The following is an 18,903-nucleotide window of genomic DNA, read 5'->3' on the forward strand; positions in this document are numbered from 1 at the left end:
TTCCTTAAAGAGCTCAGTTTTAAAATGTGTAGCTGGCAGGCTAAAAATGCTCTAAAAAAAATAAAAATAGCACACAGTAATGTTAAGTTGCATATGACCGACTGCCATAAGGTTTTGACAGGGAATACTTGAATGCCAAGAACTGCTGGGAAGTCAGAAAGAGCAGCTGTTGTGGGGCAATTAGCAGCTTCTGCAACTAAAACCATCACCAGGAATAGAGTGAATAAACCTCAACACCCACTGCCACTCCATGGGAACAGAAATGAGAGTTAATATAACAATTTCATTCAGAAGAGACCAACTGGAAGAAATGTACTTCGTTTATGGATCCCAGTGGGAGGGTAAATCACATGACAGCCTTCCCGTTCTGAATGAGGTCCTCAAACTAACAGCATGTTCAGCATTTTCATATACATGTCTATCCCGACAATAGGTTCTGAGAGTTTGAAACAAAGAGTTATGAACCACAGGAAAAGGGACCAGCAACTTTTTACTTATTGACATAAACATGAGGTCACAAGAAAAGTTCGTGTAATCAAAATGCCAAGTTTCCATCCTACGAAAACTTGCAACCAAGAGCTGAGGGAAGTTTTTTGGAACTTGGTAACCTTGGACAAAGGTCTGTCGACCAACAGTTGCAAATTCAAGCAACATAATTTAAGACCTGGCAAGTGGATACTTGCCAGAGCCACATACCAGAACTTAACCTGTGAATTTATACAACTTTTGGCAAAAAGCACTGAAAAGTCCAGAGGAATTAAGCATGACTGAGCGAAACACGAATCATTCTAGTAATAAGCAGCTGGAGGACCATGAAGAGGAACTGTTGCCAGCAACGTCCACTAGCTCACTGCCAAGCTTGAGAATCCAAGACAAATATTCTAAGCCCATTCTAAGCAACATTAAGATGACCAAAGTCTTGTCTTTATCATATTCTCAAACAAAGAGCAAATTATAACAGAAGCACAGACTTCTCAGCACCGTCGCTCAATGGGTCTGCTGGACTTTTAACTGAGGACTGCTGGCACAGCTTGGCATGGTAATTCAGCTCAGAGAATAAGGAATTGTTTAAAAGATGTTACAGCAAAATATGATTAAACAAAGAGAACCACGTGGAATGTTTGAAACTGTGCTAAAATGAGCCATGAGCTGTTAAGTTTGAGCTTCTGAACTTCTACAATAAAGTCCCAAACTTCTCTGAAAGGCAAATGATCTAAACTCTACATAGGCTTAAACATGTAAAAATACTGAGCGAGTGTCAATTCAGCTCAGCTCTGGAATAATCCATGCTCTATCAAGGGAGATGTCCGGGGAAGGAGATGTTTTACTCCCAAGAGCCACCGCATGAAGATGAAAGCAGCCACTCTCAGTCCCTAGGGCTTAGCAGCTCCTTCTGTTTGTGCCACAGCTAGCGATTGCAGCTCCATAAGGCAAGGTTTCTCTTCTCTTTTGGAATGCGCACACAAATGTATGCAGCCCATCTTCTTTCTGCTTACCCCCCTATACACACACCAGGAGTAGGGCAAGCACTTGGCCATACAGATATGCTCTCCCCTAGACCACGTTTCTAGGGGTGCCATTATGAGTCACTGCTTTTAGACTGGGCAGATTTGCTTGATGGTTGCAGAAACGATGGGAGGAAACGCCCACTTCAAAGACCTCGTGGATGGCCTTGCGGAAGCAGTGGAAATTGTAGTCTATTAAACCTGCGAGGAACAAAAGGAACAACTGCTGATTTCAACGGAGAGAAGCAAAGGGTAATTTCTCACAACCTGACTCAGCTTGTGGTTTATTATGTAATTCTCTATCATTACATCTGGCTGATCAAAGGGCTAGAAATTTATTCTGCACAGCAGCAGTTCCAAGCCTCAGAACTGTATGACTTGTTGCATTCCAAAGACAGGTACGCTTCTTGTAACGTGCATAGTTACATCATCAATAGACTAAAAGAAACCTTGGAAATACGTCACAAAGCAAGCTTGCTTTTCCTGCCGCTTAAGGGGCAATCAAGCACAATCAGTTTACAGCAGCGAATGTCAAATTCTAACTGAACAGTCTGGAGTGAAAAGGAACACATCCTTAAATGTTGCTACATCCTGCAATCCAACATTCTTCCTGCTCTAGAATTCAGATCAAAACACACAAAGTTCTCAAGACAAATCAAGAACCAACCAGGCTTACATTTGAAATGGAGCTGCTTTAATTAAACCAACTGGGACAAAATCAGTAAGAGCTGAAAGCAATTGCTTTAGATGAAGCAAGCCAACCAGAATGGTTGCGGAGTCCTGAGCCAGCCCTGTGAATTCTCCGCTGTATGTTTAGATTGTGAGTCCTCAAAAGCTTCCAAAACACATTGAGCCAAGTCAAGAGTGACTCAGAAAGCACTCATATGAGCAGAACACACGACAAAAATATCACAAGCTTTCTTGAGGAGAAATAATCTTATACCTCTGATTTACAAAGTTCCTGAAACATGGGGTATAACATTTCCTTAATAAGTTCATTTTCAGAACTGCCTTACTCTGACTTGTTGCAATTGGTTCACCTGCCTTGTTTTCATTTATTCTTCCCATTACAACTGTGTTGAAAGGTATAAGACTGCCCAGGCTTACACTGGGGGGCACAGAAACACTGTTTAGCTTCCACCACAACTACAGAGACAATGCCCCAAAAGGTTAAAATGCATAGAATATAGCTTGATTAGTTCTTCAGAATGAAATGGCAGAAGCAATGATGTGAGAGCCCCCCAACTTACAACAGCCATTGAGCCAAGTAGCACATAGATTTTTTCCCCTCACCTTTGCGTTCAAAGCTTTCTTCTCTGAGAATGCACACCAAGGCAAGAAACTTTGTCACTTCTTTCAAATACAGGACAGTTGTGTTGTTAAGCTTGATAATTGCCATAGACTCCTTGTCATAAGCACTTCCACTCCCATCCTCTTTTAGCCTATAGCAGATTGGAGGGGAGGGGGGAAGAAGAGACTGTTCAGTGCACACATTCAGCTCTGAGCTTTCAATGCACCATTTTTTGTAGACTGAAAGTCTGACCACAGGAAGGAGCGAAAATCACTTTGCATGTCAAGGGACTGCCAGTTAACTGGGCAAAGTTTGAGGAAGCTACTCAGTTAATAAAAATTACTACACAGGCAACTTACAAGTTAATGCTTGGCTAGAAAAGGCCATTTTATGACCATAAACTCTGAAGATCTCTGTGGAACGAAAAAATCTTGCATGCTGTTGTGTATAATTGGGTTGGTTCTAACAAAGGTATTACATAGATGGTATTTTTGGCTTTTACTTTTGGACCAACACCGCTGTTAATAACATGACCATAAAGGGTCAACTATAAACAAAACATTAAAGCCTGACAAGCCATGCTGTCCCAGGTGCAGACTGGAACCGCAGCCATACACTATTTTCAAGAGAAAAGCTGTTGCTGGCTGTGAATTGCTACAATAAAAGCATGCCACCAAAAATGAAGATATGAAATTAACATCCTGAAGGAGAATCTATTTTTCTTCCTATTACAATACAATACCCAAAAGAGGATAAATTCCTGACAGATGTACTGCATAATCAAAAACCTCTGGATGGCACAATCAAATTCTGCTGATACAGCCACAACCCCTTAAGAGATGAAGGAGCTACAATCTCCAACAGTGCAGGAAAGGCTCCTCCTGAATATTCAAAAGCATTTTACACTTGTTCTTAAAAATGGTTTTGGAAATGTGGTGTGTTACTTACCCATATATACAAGAAACATCAATGACTACATCAATCATGTCGCAACAGAGCTCATATGACTGCATATCAACGGGGGAACTGTCAGTTGCGATATAAATCTTGCTGACAACATCGAAAAGAAAAGCTTTCTCGATCCCTGAATTCTTCAAAGAAAGGACATCCAAATTTAATACTGTAAATGGTCAGATATCATACACGCAACAATTTGATGGCAACGAAATTTAAAGTGGCCAAAGAAGATAGAAACAGGGTGATAGTTTCACTATGTGAAAGCAGCACGGTGGGCTTGTCTTTCCGTCATCGCCCTCTAGAGGGCAGGTTCACATCCTCACTGCATATAGAATACAGAGGCAAAAGCCTTAAAATGCAATAGCCAGGAGGAGGAAATTCCTTTCTCTTGACAAGTACTTTTATGGATTATTGCTTAGCTAACTCCTCCAGTCACACACATTCAGTCTGACATACTTCATATTAACATATGAAACTGCCTTATGTCAAATTAGACCTTCTGCACATCTAAATGCAATATGGATTACTCTGAAAGGCAGCAATCTCAGGGTCACAGGCCGAGAAAGGTCTCTCTCAACACGTACTACCTTTGATACTTGAACTAGAGATACCAAGGACCTTGTGAATCCAAAACGTGCTATATTACTGAGAAACAGCCCACACCTAAAGGGATACTGTGATGGCAAAATGGAGCAGTACATAGAGTGACAGCCACAGGACCTGGAAGGAAGGGTGGGACAAAAATTGTCTGTGATCCATTTGAAGCAGCAGGCAACCTGAAATGGTGTCTGAACTCTCATGAGAAGGAATCTTGTAAGAGTCTGGGAAACAATGGCAGCAACTTGTCACATTCTTTTTAAAGAATCCTGAAGTGAGGAGATTTCCTCTACATCTGGTGTTTACATTTTTCAGAAAAATAAGTATATAATGCTCTGAAGTAGACGCTTGAGATTCTAACCAAAGTATTTCAGCTATTTGGTGTACGTCACCAGGACGTCTATCAGTCAATTATCTGCGGTCAATGGCAATTTTGCCATCTTCACTGAGTACTTGTGCTCCTGCTTGCATTACTATTTCAGTGTTACTGTAATATTTAAATTAAACAGCCACTTACCGAAATAAAGATATTTAATAGGTTTTCCAAAGTTGGCAACTGTGGTATAAGTTTCTGTACCACCTTACTGAAGGCTTCAAATATTGAATGATCGTAGATGCTAGTCAAGTAAAAGCTACAAAAAAGAATGCAGCAATTAATACAGCTTTCATTCCCAGATTGAAGATTTATGTATAAGAACTGGAAAACAATGCAAGAAAGGAGATTATCAAGCTCTTAAACTGCCAAAAGAACTTGCATGAAAAGTAAATATGTACCAGGAGTTCAGTCTCCTGAGACCCATATTTGTCTGCTTGGTATACTGGAAAATCTAACATAAATCCGCAATTGATAGTGTATTGAAATAGGCCAAGGGAAAAAGGTGAAGCTACAAGAGAATTATGAAGGAATATAAATACTTATTCACAACAAAAGGTGGTAAGGACATAATGCCCAAGTGCAATGGAGAACAGATTTGTTTGGCATCTGATATGAGAGGTTTAAAATCGAGTAATTTGAACTGTTTTCTAACCAAGTTACAAGCTAGCTAGCTCAATCAAACCTGAGACTGAGAAGCCTAACAGGACGATCTTGGAGTTCACAAGCTGATTCCAAGCACTGCCGAAGAAATCATTCAAGAGAGCAGAGAATGGGAAAGGCACAAAAATGATATAAGTTTTATGGTAGCAGACCAGGCAAGTGTGGCTAGCTGTTTTATACCAGCTTCAAGGCAGAGAACTGATGCAGCCACACATCTTGGGGTACCAAACAGTACACAAAGGCAAGATGATTGAATAAGGTTTGGATACATACGGGAGTCCTGCATAGAAAAGGCTATAATTTTTGCCTGAAAGACATGTAAAGCTGATGGAATGTGTTGCCTGCCACTAGAGATAAAGAATCTCTGGATTGCTTCCACATTGGTTTTAGTGCTGGATTAAATCAGTGGTCCCCTTAGAGTCTAGCATCCAGTTTTAAACAGCAGCCTGCCAGCTGTCCTGAAGGGCCAACAAACCAGGCACTGAAGCCAAGGTATACCCCCAAAATGACTTCCTAGCACTGATCTTGAGAAATTTAATACCTCTGGATGCAAAGGTTTCCTTTAGTCATCATGTCTAGCAGCCAGTAACTGATTATCAACATTGTTTTATTATTTATAGATTGAAGCTTGTACTAAATTTGAATAACACCCTTGATAGAACTGTGGACTATACCACTATGTACAGGATGTATTATCTGTTTGTTTAAATATTATCCTGCTATCACTGATTATTTTCTACTGACATAGTACAATTTTTCTGCATTGCACCTGCATTCTTTATGATGTCTAATATTCTATGCTTGTTCAGATTCTTGTAATCTTACTCCTAGCACGTTGCTTATTAGATTTCTCATCATATTGACACCACTGACTTAAGCAAACTATAAACACAATAAATAAATAACATTAACAAGACTTAGAAAGCTTAGCTTCCTCAGCTTCTGGTCTCAAACCAAGCAGAAGCAGCAAGACAGAAAGAAGCCACATACCATGCATTGCAGCAAACCAAACAGCATCACTTACCTAAGATGAAGTTTTTCTAGCCCAGCATCACCAAGGTCATCATTCGCTCTCTGATGAATATCTCTTTGAGTTTCTATTTTATGGTCATCTGATAAGCCATCTACTTTATGAATAAAAACCTCAAAGTTCATTTCTGGATTGATTTTGTAGGCTTTTGATACCGTAATGTGGAGCCTAGTTAAAGCTTCCATGTAGTCATCCTGTTGACAAGATTTGATAGGCAACTGACTACTACTTGACATGACCAACAAATTGATATACCATTATGCAAAAAAAAAAATTTGTCAAGACCTATAACAGTTAGTCAAACAAACTGAACAACCCCATAAACAATAAACAATTTAGAACAAAATATTTCTATCCTAGTGTTCATTTTAAAACCTATTAAAAGCTTCACAAAGGCTAGGTTCAAACATCACACAAAAATTAAGGTACAGTTAAGCTAAATATGGATAGCATGATCGTCCAAATGTGAGGTGCCATACAAATTATGTGATCCATCAAACTAGGATCTGAAACCATGGTTTGAAGTTGATTTAGCTTTAATTATGGTTTTGCATAACGTACAATATCCTACTCTTGCTGCCTCTGCCTCTGGAGCTCTACAAGATTTAATATGACACTTCCTACATCCAACATCTCTCCAACTGCTAGTTATATATTCTAATATTTAAACATCTATAATCCATTCTGAACATTTGGGTAATGGTTTGCTTTTTTTAATTAAAGAAAAGGCTACAAATAATTACGTTTAACATCCATAAATCACCAAGAAATAAAATCACTGCATAAAAACTAGTGAATTAGTGCTACCCATACCCCATCCTAATCCTGTTAATAATGACCTGTGCATCAATAACATAGATCAGGGCTCCAGTTCCTCTGAAGATCATCTCATAATCAAACGTTGGGTCAAAAAAATCCATTTGCCCAGGAAAATCCCATATTTGGAAGTTCACAAAGGAGCTGTTGGAAATATCATCTTTATAGATCTTGTTAGTACTCTCCAAAAACAAGGTTTCATTGGGAGACATTTTGTGAAACACCACCTGTGGGCAACACAGAGCACAACACAGACAATTAGCTTGTTCTGCACTTTTCCCTCCTAGACAGGAGTGGGTTGGTAATTTACTTTCCTGAGCACAATCTCCATGGGCTGCTACTCTGGAGGGATATATGTCACAAAGAACCCTCTTACTATGGGAGGACAGGCAAGAAGTCGGGTAGGTTCACCAGAACCCAGTTTTGCCCTGCTGGCCTGCTGGCCTGCACACAGTCAGCAAGTGAAGAAAAGCAGCTCTAGCTTCTGCCTCAAGCTCAGCATAGCTGGGAAGGAAGGGCAGTCAGGGCTATACCTTTTGCCCTGTGCCATCTGGCAAAGGAAAGAATAGTGATGTTTGGCTTTGCCCCACTGACTTGGGCACTATGAAGGAGGAACACGGTGGCATTCAGCTGTGCCGTGTACATGCTACAGCTGATTAAGAGGAGCACTGCCACACTGTCCCAGCCAGCAGGACAAACCAAGTGCCATCATGCTTCTCCTCACCAGGCCAGCGAGTGAGAATAAGAGTATGGCAGGGCCCGGGGCCAATCCGACCACATTGCAGCCCTCTCCCTCCACCTAGCCCTTAACCTTCCATCGGGTGGTAGGCTCGGTTCCCAGTCTGTGAAAAGCACGAGGTCATAGGGTTGCCAGCGCTAGGTAGGGTAATTCTTGGAAATTTGGAGATGAAGCCTGGGGGGAAGGACAAGGTTTGGGAAGGGATCTCAGTGGGGTATAATGCCACAAAGTCTTCTCTACAAAGCAGCCATTTTCTACAGGGAAACTGTTATCTGTAGTTTGGATCAGTTCTAATTCTGGGATATCTCCACGCCCGAAATGGAAGGTTGGCAATGCCATGCCAGCCTGCTTCTGAGGCTGCATCGGACTAGGGCACCGCGGCCTGCAGAGAAAGCCCCACAGGGGAAGGCGCCTCCTTTGCCTGACCTCCCTGCTCGGCTACCTTCCGCGCACCTTCTGGATGGACGATTTCCCACTGCGGCGCAACCCCATGAGCAGAATGCGGGGCTGCTTGGAAGCGTCGCCGCCCGGGCCGAGCCCGCAGCCCCCTCCCCCGCCGGGCCCTCCGCCTCCGCCCAGCTCGGCCGCCTCGTCGTCATCCTCGTCGTCGTCGTCCTCGGCGCCGTAGCCGAAATCCTTGGGGAACGAGTCCGCCGTTCCGAAGCTCCCGCCCGGCAGCACCGGCTCTTCGGCCCCGCTGGCCGCCCCGAACTGCAGCGCCGCCATACCCAGCCCAGCCCTCCTCAGCCCCCGGCGCCCACCTGCCAAGACCGCCCGCGCTGATTGGCCCGGCGGCGCGTGACCGGAAACAACGCCCCTGCGCGGCGGAAATGGCTCCCTAGCAACGGGGCCTGCCGTAGTTACAGAGCGCTTGGCCCGCAAGGGAGGCGCTTGACGCGCCGGAGGACTGACCGGGCGGCCGCTCTGCGCCTTCTTTCGAAATCCCCCAAGCCGACCCTGGCCGGACCCTGCTTTAGCTAAGGACAGCGGGTTAAGGAGCTCTGCTGGGCCGAGACCCGCAGGAGCATCCACCTGCAGCGCTAGGCGCTGGATTCAAATGGGCTTCTTTGAAGACACAGCAAAATTCGAGTCCAGTAACACTTTCAAAACCAACAGGGCACAAGCTTTTGAGCCTCAAAACTCCATCCTTCAGATACAAGCAGGAACGGAGATCCCTGAGCCCTTAGATCCCAGTAAGAAATGGGAAGGCAGCCAAGATGCAAACGCCCAGTTCAAAATGTAACCAGCTTCTCTGGAGTCTGGATGCAAACAAACGCACCATGCAAAATGTAATCAGTTTGATTAGATTTACATTGTACCTTTGTAGCCTGTCTCTTTTTTGCCCTGCTCCTCCCATCTCCTCCCACCCGGTAGGATGTGTTACCATTTTGCAGGGCCTGTAAGGCAGAGATGTTCTGCCAGGCATATAGCTGAGGTCAGGCTTGGCCTCCACCGTCTGAGAAATGGAGAAAAATGGAGAATAAAATCTGAACCCCTCCCTAAGGTTGTCCACCACCTTATTGTGTCAAGTTGTGTCTGCTGCTATTGATTGCTGCCATCTGAATATATATTTTTATATGTGAGTATATTATATTTTTATCAATCTATTATTGTTTTAACTGTATAAAATAAACTTAAAGTGTTTTAATATGCTGTAATCCGCCCTGAGCCCTTCATGGGGAGGGTGGAATAGAAATCTAAATAAATAAATATTCTCACCAAGATATAAGGGATCAGTGATTTCCATTCATACTCATATCTGACAAAGGGAGCTTTGAGCCTCAAAAAGCTTAGACCCTGGTAATCTTATTGTTCTTAAAGGTGCTTCTGGGCTCGAATCTTGCTCTTCTGCAGACCAACCCACCTGAAACTATCTTCTTGGAGAAGCAGAGATGGATGAGGCATTCAAATGTGAGGCACCACCACAGAAAGCACCTACAAGCACCTACCATTCGCTCTTCTACAATAAGAATAGTCTTAAAGAGTTGCTATCCAGAATAAGAACATAAGATTTCTGATGGATCAGACACTGGCCCATCTATTCCAGCAACTTGTTTCAAGCAGCAGCCAACCAGTTGACCAAGACATCTGATTCTACTTCCTTGCACTGGTGTTCAGAAGTTTGCTACCTCTGGATAAGAAACAGCAGGATCTGAGTCCAGTGGCACATTACAGACCAACAAGATTTTCAGAGTATACGCTTACAAGAGTCAAAGCTCCATTCTTTATCTAAAAAATCTTGTTTATCTTTATTTAAAAAATCTTTACCTAAAAATCCCGGCACCACTGGATTCAACTCCTGCCCTTCTATTACGGACCAACACAACCACCTATCTGAAATTATCTGGATATGGAAATTGTCTTTACTGTCCTGGCTAGTAGCCTACATGAATCTAACCCCCTTTTAAAGCCATTCATACTTGTGGGTATTACTACATCCACTTGCAATGAATTCCACAATACAATTATTCATTTTAGAATATTCATTTCAGAAGCATTTCTTTTTGTCCGATCCGAATCTATTGACCATCAACTTCATTGGCTGCCCTTGAATTCTAGCCACTTTCTACGCTCCCCCATCTTGTCCCCCTCTCCGTCTTTTTTTGTAACAGTTCCAGACTCTAGCCTTTCCTCCAACCCCTTAAAAGTATTGCTTTCTCTCTTCTGCATTTTTCTCCAAACTGCACAGCTGGAAAAGCACTGAAGATGGCAACCAAGATGATTAAGTTCCTTGAACATTTGCTCAGTTGTTGCTCACTCAGCCCATTCAGAAAGCTCTTCCAAAACTGCCTTGGTTTTCACCATCTGGTATAATTTGGTATTATCCAAACTTGGCCACTGCGTCTCCTCACCCCAATTCCAGATGATCAAATTCAAGGGTCCTCAGTGTGGTGCCCATGGACACCACGACCCCCACTAAGTGTTTTTATAAAGTGGGTAAGCCAGGTGGGGAGTTAGTCCAGTAGGGCTCTAAAACAAACATATTGAGTTTGTTGGTCCTTTCAGTATATGCCCCCAAATACATACACAACAGCATTGTGCTTGGAATATCTACTTCAGTGCTTAATTTGCTCAAACATCTTTTGGATTTGTTGTATAGTAAGTTCCTACCAGACTGTGGCCATGTGCCATGTGATTTTAATACTTACTCAAGCCTTTTAAAATCTACAATGTATAGCTCTAGTTGTTTTTAAACATACAAGCTTGCTGAAGAGATGTCCCTTGCCTTTCAGCTTACTTATGCTTCCTCTTCATGAACTTACAGTGCAATCCTAAGAAGAGTTACACCAGTCTAAGCCCACTGAAATCAATGGGTTTAGACTGGAGTAACTCTCTTTAGGATTGTACTGTTAATATTGCAATCTGAAGCAGTCACGACCTTCCAATTAAAATGATTAAGGATGTAAAGGAATAAAAAGGATGTAATTCTGGTTAGTATTGCACATTAAACTAGTTTTTTGAAGCCCCCACCTCCTTTAACTGGTTTTTATGGCACAGGTTCATTACCCTACTGTCAGCAAACTTGAGGTTGTATCTATCAGCAGTGATAATTACTTCTCATCTCACTTACTGTCAGCTCTTAAAAGGTTATATTTTACTACCATTAACACCCAAGGCAGCTATTTATTCAAAAACAAGATTCAGATCTATTATTACATGCTAAAATCTCTCCCCGTTATGTGCAACTAGTGGTCTAAGATGGAGGTTCATTACTGCACTGTTTGCTGCTCTTGAGGGGATTGAGTCAGAAAAGGCACTGACATCAAAAATGGTTTTCACTCCAAGGGTTTATTGCTATCCTTAAAAAACTTCCTGAACGTTAGGAAAGTTACTGCACTTTTCCACTGAGTAACAAGCTTCTTTCCATGCAGTACCCAGTGCAGCCTGAAGCAGTACAATTCTTGACAATTCTGTGTGGTGGAATATTGAAACTAGAGCTCATTTTGTATGTGAGTCTTGAGTCTATAAGAAATATAGACAGCAAATGAATGAAAAAATAAATGCTGCAACTACAAAGATGCTCATACTCTTTTGTATTCCTGGGAGCTCCTTTGGGAGAAATTTGAGCTGAACGGTGGGACAGAAATACAATAAATGATACAATGCTGAAGTTGTTCTTGTAGTGTGGGAGGTGGTGGAAGATGCATCCTGTAAGTCAGGCATATCTATAGAAGCGTTCCTTAGTGGGAGACTCATCTCTTAATGCTTCATCATATCCAAGTTTCATTTCCCCCTTTATCCTGCCTACACGCTATTTAAGAACAGAACAACAACAGTCCTCTCCTACTGTGTGCCCTACTCCTAGAATACTTGCATTTCAAAAGGACTTTCTCCTCCAGAAGATAATGACCATCTGGTTCACCACAGAATAAAGAGGCTTTATAACTAACAAGGGCAATAATAGAGGTGTGTGCTTTGAAAAGTTTTATTGAAGTAACAAGCAAAGAACCTTATTCTCCCCGTTTTTCTTCCTGTGGTGGTTCATACTGAGTCAGCTGCAAAGGAAGAGAGAAAAAGTGCATCTTATAAGAGTGAGGAATAATCTCCCCAGCCCCAAACATGTTTTCTATAGAAACAACAAAATACATTATGTAATTATTATGTAATCATTAGAACTCTGTTATTATTTCATTGGTGCCTGCAGTCCTAAGTAGGGGCTGCTGCAGCGGCCAGCTGAAACCTATTTAGAAAATATGGGCCAGAGAGCAAAACTCTCAGAATGGTCTCTCTACAAAGGACAGCTGGGGGGGGGGCGGTCATTTTTACCTTTGCCTTCAGCTTCCTGTTCTCTTCCAACACTGCTTCGTACTTCTCTTTTGCCTCGGCTACCTCCAGCCGCAGGGCTTCCACTTCAGGGTTCTCTGGTGCTGACGCCGCCCCCAGGTGGTGCTTCAGGAAGCTGGTCAGCTGAAGTTAAGGAGGGAGCTTGACACCATAAAGCATGGACAGGAGTATGGTGGTGAATTCAGCTGGGATGCATCACTCTGCTGGTTCAACTCCCACTGCTGCCCGAAGCTCAGCTGGTGGTCTTAGGTGAGCCACTCCCTCTCAGCCCCAGCTGAATTGTGGTGATAATAATATAATTGACTTTGCTCACCACTCTAAGCGGGCATTAACGTACTGCCCAGAGGCACACAAATAAATTGTTGTTATTGTTACTCGGGCAAAGGCAAGGGAGAGTTGCAAAACCGCAGGCAGGCAAAGGATACTCGAGGGCGCAGTTGGGTTTCTCGGGCTCTTCGTACAAGGCGACCAAGACTAGGAGGCAAGGGGCGGTGAGCAGGGGGGCTGGTAGGCGAAGGCGCTTCTTATCCCCTCTCACCCACCCCCAGCCCCAGGCGCGCCTCGCCTCCCTCCCCGCCCTGCCTACCTTTGGTGAGCGTGTCCATCACTCCCGACTTCTCCAAGTAGCGCCGGAACTGCTCCCGCTTGGAGTCGGTGGCCTGAGGAGGGAAAAGAGAAGGGGGAAGTGGGAGAGGGAGAGAGTGAGCGAGGGAGGGCCGCTCCCAGCGCAACCGGTCCGGTCCCCCCACCCCGGCCCGGCGCTAATTCGGGCGGCGCACCTTGCTGTTCGCCATCGGCTCTTCCCTATCGCCAGCCTCGACTGCGCCTGCGCAGGAGAAGGGGCCGCGCCACCTCGAGCTTCCTTAAAAGCGACGCCGTCGCCATGGCAACCTGCCGAGGACGGAGGGACACAGCCTGGGGCGGTCTTTGCACCTGCGCAGAGGAGGCTCCCGTCAGCCCTCGCGCGACGCAGCGGTGGAGAGTCCGTGCACGCCTCAGATGTAGAGGTCGGGGGCGGCGTGGCCCGCTGGGCCGGGCTGGCGCTTCAGGGGCGCTCTCGAGCCGGCTTCGTTGTTGTTGGAGCTGCTGCTGCTACTGCTGCTGTTGTTGTGAGGCGGCGGCGGGGCCCCCTCTAAAGGCTTAAGTTCCGTTTGGCTCCCCAGGAGCCAGCTGGGAGCCTCGGGAAGGGGCCTCGGCGGCGCCTCGCTCGCTCTGGCCCACAGCGGGCCCTCGACGCCGCTTTTCTTGACGTCGTCGCCGGCACAGGCCTCCCTCTCCTCCCTGTCGCCTCTCCTCGCGTGTTGCCCGCAGGTTCCTTTCCGGGCCTTCCTGAAGGCCAGGTGGGCCAGCTCGAGGGCGTTGAGGCCCAAGGAGACGGCGGCGATGGATTGCATGAAAACCATGAAGACGGTCTTCTCCGTGGGCCTGGAGACGAAGCAGTCGACGGTCTCAGGGCAGGGGGCCCTTTGGCACTTGTAAAGAGGGTCGAGCTGGAAGCCGTACAGAAAATACTGGCCGAGCATAAACCCGGTTTCGAGGACGGATCTCATAAAAATGTGCATCACGTAAGTGCAGAGCAGCGAGCCTCGGAGGGGCGCCTTGTTGAGTTTCCTCTGCTCCAGCTGCCGGAGTTCCTTCTCGAGTTTTTTCCGGGCTTCGGCCATTTCGAATTCGGCTCGCTCAAGCTCGACCCTCACCTGCGCTTTCTTCCTTTGCCGTTCCTTTTCTAATGCTCTTAGTCTGTATAAGGCATGGCCCATATAGGCCAAGGAAGGGGAGGAGACGGAGATCACTTGCAAAACCCAGTACCTGATCAGAGAGATGGGGAAGGCCTGATCGTAACAGACGTTTCGGCACCCAGGTTGCTGGGTGTTGCAGATGAATTCAGATTGCTCATCGTTCCAGACGTCTTCGGCGGCCACACCGAGAACCAGCATCCGGAATATGAAGAGGATGGTTAGCCAGATCTTGCCAATGGTGGTGGAGTGAATATGCACTTCTTCTAAAATCCCTCCCAGGAAACTCCAGTCTCCCATGGCTACTTTGCCATTCTGGGGGGGTGGGGGGAAAGAAGTGATTGTGTAGGTAAGTAGACAGTACATGGCACAGAAAGGAGAAAATTCACAACAACGAGACTTGCTCAGAGTAAGTCTGCTACCAGAAGCCTGATACTTGAGCATTCAGACATTTAGAAAGATTAAAGGTGTAGCCCAAGGCAGGTTTCAAACTGTTTCCATTCTCTACCCTAGCTTTTCCTTCCCCCTTAAGAGTAGCATAGACTGAAGTCACTGCTGAGAAGCAGAAAGGAGTCTGTTCAGTGCTAATGTGTCGTGTGAGAGCTCAACCATGCATAACATGCATTTCTTAACTCAGTCTGGGCTTTTCTGCCATAAATAAAAGCACTGTCCCCAGCCATATCAGAAGCTGAGATAACACTATTGGGAGGGGAGAGATTTTGCCTCACTTGAATGGTCACTGTGAAAGCAATGGTTTTCTTTTCTTCCCCAATTCTGTATGAGGAAGTGGCCAGTCCACTCAGCCTAAGTTACCTCACAGGGTTGTTGCAGTGAGAATAAATAGTCAAGGAGTGGGTGGGTGGATGGTAGGAGCAGTGTATAAATGAAGTAAATAAAATACAATCATGAATGAAACACTGTTCCTAAAATGGAGTAATTTACTTTCCTCCTAGATTGCTCCACAGGATCATTTGAGCATTATGAACAAAATAACTGGATTGCAGTTAGGGACAAATGGTTGTGGTGGAGGCACCTGTCCAAGCTGTGTAACTGAAAACAGACATTATTTTATGCTGCTGATATAAAATTGTGTGTATCAATATTGGTTTTTATACTGTATTTATACTGTATTGGTTTTTATATTGTATTTTTAATAATGTATTTGTTGGAAACCACCCTGAGCCTGCTAGTGGGAAGGGCGGGGCATAAGTCGAATTAAATAAATAAATAAATTAGGGACAGGGTCAGTTTTGGCCTCCACTCTGTTCTTCTCAAGTGAACCCTTCACGTTCTCTGATAAAAAGAATGACTACATTCACTCCTATGAGAAAAAAGGTGCACCATGTAGTGAAGACAAATTCATTGTTACTGGGAAGGGATAGTAATCATACAGTATCTTGGGGTAAGATGACAGGTGTTTCTTTAATAGTAAATAATAATGTACATGACAACAGAGGGATTTCAAAGGAAAATTTAACTGCCTTGTGCCTTAGAAGGTGTATTAGAGCGATACACAATAAAAGAGCAGAAGACTCAAAAGTTCACTGGAATTATTTTAAAATGTTTATACGAATGCATAATTTGGACAGGCAACAGCCTCAATAAGCAGTTTCCTTGGCAGTTTTAATAAGCATCTAGTTTATTGACTAAAAAGGTCTTTGAATGTGCAATGTATAACCTAATTAAATATGAATAATATATAACAAGTATATAATACTTTTAGAATGTTCAAAGCAACCTTCTACTTATCCCCATATTGTAATGTCACTATATGGAAGATTGAGAGGCAAGAGGGTGATAATAGCAGCTTTCGTAATGAATGTGTGAATCTAGTCTACAGTTCATCTCTCGGCCACAGTGTGACCTGTCTGTTCCTTGGCATCCCAGGATGCAGGAAAAATGCTTCTGTTAAAAGAACAATAACCTTTCCCTGAGTTTGGCCTATCACTTAATAACCTCTAGTGAATCTGGTACCCTGTGTGAGCAAATAGAATGGAAGATGCCTGGAATCATCTATAAGAGTAGCCCTGCTAGATGATGAATAGTCCATCTATTCCAGCATCCAGTTTCCAGCGATGGCCAGCCAGTCAGATAGCACAAAGAGGCCTGTAGGCAAGGACTGACCACAGACTTCACCTGCTAACTGTTCTCCAGCATCTGATAATTCTCTTCAACCTGTTATAGCTAATAGCCAACAATAGACCTGTCATCCATAAATCTGCCCAGCTTCCATTCAAAACCAGTGACCATCACCATGACTCATGACAGTGACTTCCACAGGAAAGTAGTACTTTCATTTGTCGGTCTTGAATTGACCGCCAATCAGTTTCGTAGGATGAACCCAAATAAGACCTCTACAAAATTATGCATGGTATGAAGAAAGTGGATAAACTTCCTCTCCCACAATACTGTCATGGTTACTTTTTTAAAAAACACCAAAAAGCCCAATATACTTTAACCTTGCAACACAAGACAGGTGATCTAACCCCATTATGATAATGGTTGCCCTTCTCTATTGCTGGGGTATCAGACAATATGGAATTGCATCAATTTGCCAAGAGAACTCCGTAATCTCACTGAACTCACTGAGTTGATTCTCGCCGATAAAAACTTTATGACTACATTCTGACTATCCTGTTTATTTGTAATTTGATAGTACAAGATTGATGTAACAATGACCACATACCTTCTCGCATGTAAATAAATCCTATAAAGGCCCTGTGAGATTCTGCTGCTGGCTCTTCTGCCTATCCAGCAGGCTTCACAGAATAGCAAGGAAAAAACTTCACTCACAGCTGGAGTATTTAATGGAATGTAAGCAGAACAATCAATATGCCATTCTATTTGTAGCTGCAACTTGCTCAGAATTTTATTATGTGCCAAACTGAAGAGAGGCCAGTCAATGCTTCTATCCTTACTCAGCCTGTTTTTTTGGTAATCTTCCAGTCTTCCCTTCATTTCATTATTTCCGCACAAATATTGCTCACATTTCACCCAAATATCCATTGGGATCGGAGGCATGGAGAACGAGAATTTCAAAAGAATGTAAGAAGAGTCTGGCTGGCACAGACCAGTGGTCCATCTAGTCCAGCATCCGCTCTCACACAGCAGCCATCCAGTTTCTATGAAGGGTGAATAACAGGACACAGAGGCAAAGGCCTTCTAGTTTTTCCTCAAAACTAAACCAGCTATCTAAAACAGTGATGCTTCCCAAATCTTGCTTTAGACTAGAAGTCAAATTGCACCTCCCCATACCGTCCCTGATGACGCCCATTCATTCCACTTGTAGCATTTGTTTTTGTTCTGAAACCAGACAGAAGCATGGTAAAAATCCCCCTTCCTAAGCTCACAATAAGGTTATGACTTGGAAAAGGATTTTAAAAATGAAAAACTGATTGGGATCCAGCGAGAGGATGTTCCAGTAGAACTAATAGCTAGTTTACAGTGATGCCTTTAATACTTTTCAATACTCTCAGTCGAGCAGGCTGTGGGGAGGGGATAAGTGAGCATGTTACCTCTTGGACCAATTAAGCTCCACAAAAGCCTGGGCTAGAACTGAATCTGTCCTGTAACAGCCCATATATTTCCATTCGGGACTCCCTGGCTCTCATATTGGGGGTTGCGGTATGAGCAAGTATGCAACACTGCAAAGTGGTGCCTCACATGAAACTTTCCCAACTAAGAATGTGTACTGGATTACAGACATAACAGAGGCTGTAGGTTTCTCTGTTCTGCTTACCAAGTAAGGTTGCAAACTCTTGAGTTGGGAAATTCCTAGAGATTTGGGGGTGGATCCTGGGAGAACAGGGTTTGCGGAAGGGAGGGATTTCAGCAAAATGTAGTGCTACACAGCCCACTTCCCCAAAGCAGCCATTTTCTACAGAACTGACCTCTAGTCTGGAGATCAGCTGTAATTCCTGGAGATTTCCAGGCCTAACCTGGATGTTGGCAACCATATCACCAGTACCTCCAAGTGCAGACTTGACCTGTTAGAGATCCTTTGGTGAAATTTGTAAAAACCTTCACACCCTCTGTCAAGGTTAGAAAGTTACCACGTTCCCCCAACGCTCCAAGGGTTATCTCTTGTCTGTAGATAAAGCCCCATTGTGTGTGCATTGGCGTTGTAACAGGTATATGGAAAATAAAACAGATGTGTGACACATTAACACTTATTGTAACATAAGCTTTCATGAATCAGTGTTCATTTTGTCAGATGCATGAAGCGTTACATTCAGCTGGCAGATTCAGCAGCAGCAGGTGAGGTGGTGGGTGGGGAATTACAACAAAGAGCAGTCGTAAGGCTCAGTTTCACAGACAGGTGTATGGCATTGCATTGTAGAACACAGATGGGGAAAAGATCCAGTCAGAGTGGGTGTGGGCTACACTGATCTACTTTGAATACAAAGAGTTC

General features: G+C 44.0%; 3 protein-coding genes across 3 annotated transcripts; all 3 read right to left on the reverse strand.

Annotated features, from left to right (window-relative positions):
- Positions 1-472: 472 nt before the first annotated feature.
- Positions 473-8,712, reverse strand: RRAGC (Ras related GTP binding C). Its single transcript, XM_055000085.1, has 7 exons — positions 8,425-8,712; positions 7,256-7,459; positions 6,411-6,610; positions 4,868-4,982; positions 3,745-3,887; positions 2,799-2,947; positions 473-1,706 (listed from the first exon to the last, which is right to left on the reverse strand). The coding sequence occupies exons 1-7, from the start codon at positions 8,695-8,697 to the stop codon at positions 1,555-1,557; spliced, it is 1,236 nt and encodes a 411-aa protein (XP_054856060.1). The 5' UTR covers positions 8,698-8,712; the 3' UTR covers positions 473-1,554.
- Positions 8,713-12,375: 3,663 nt separating this feature from the next.
- On the reverse strand, positions 12,376-13,638 carry MYCBP (MYC binding protein). The gene is made up of 5 exons (XM_054999912.1): positions 13,536-13,638; positions 13,343-13,415; positions 13,182-13,230; positions 12,739-12,871; positions 12,376-12,467 (listed from the first exon to the last, which is right to left on the reverse strand). The coding sequence occupies exons 1-5, from the start codon at positions 13,548-13,550 to the stop codon at positions 12,423-12,425; spliced, it is 315 nt and encodes a 104-aa protein (XP_054855887.1). The 5' UTR covers positions 13,551-13,638; the 3' UTR covers positions 12,376-12,422.
- Positions 13,639-13,751: 113 nt separating this feature from the next.
- On the reverse strand, positions 13,752-14,792 carry GJA9 (gap junction protein alpha 9). The gene has a single exon (XM_054998883.1). It carries the CDS (start codon positions 14,790-14,792, stop codon positions 13,752-13,754), a length of 1,041 nt encoding a protein of 346 aa, XP_054854858.1.
- Positions 14,793-18,903: the final 4,111 nt, after the last annotated feature.

The sequence above is a fragment of the Eublepharis macularius genome, chromosome 15, assembly GCF_028583425.1.
Source record: "Eublepharis macularius isolate TG4126 chromosome 15, MPM_Emac_v1.0, whole genome shotgun sequence".
Taxonomy (NCBI): Eukaryota; Metazoa; Chordata; class Lepidosauria; order Squamata; family Eublepharidae; genus Eublepharis; species Eublepharis macularius.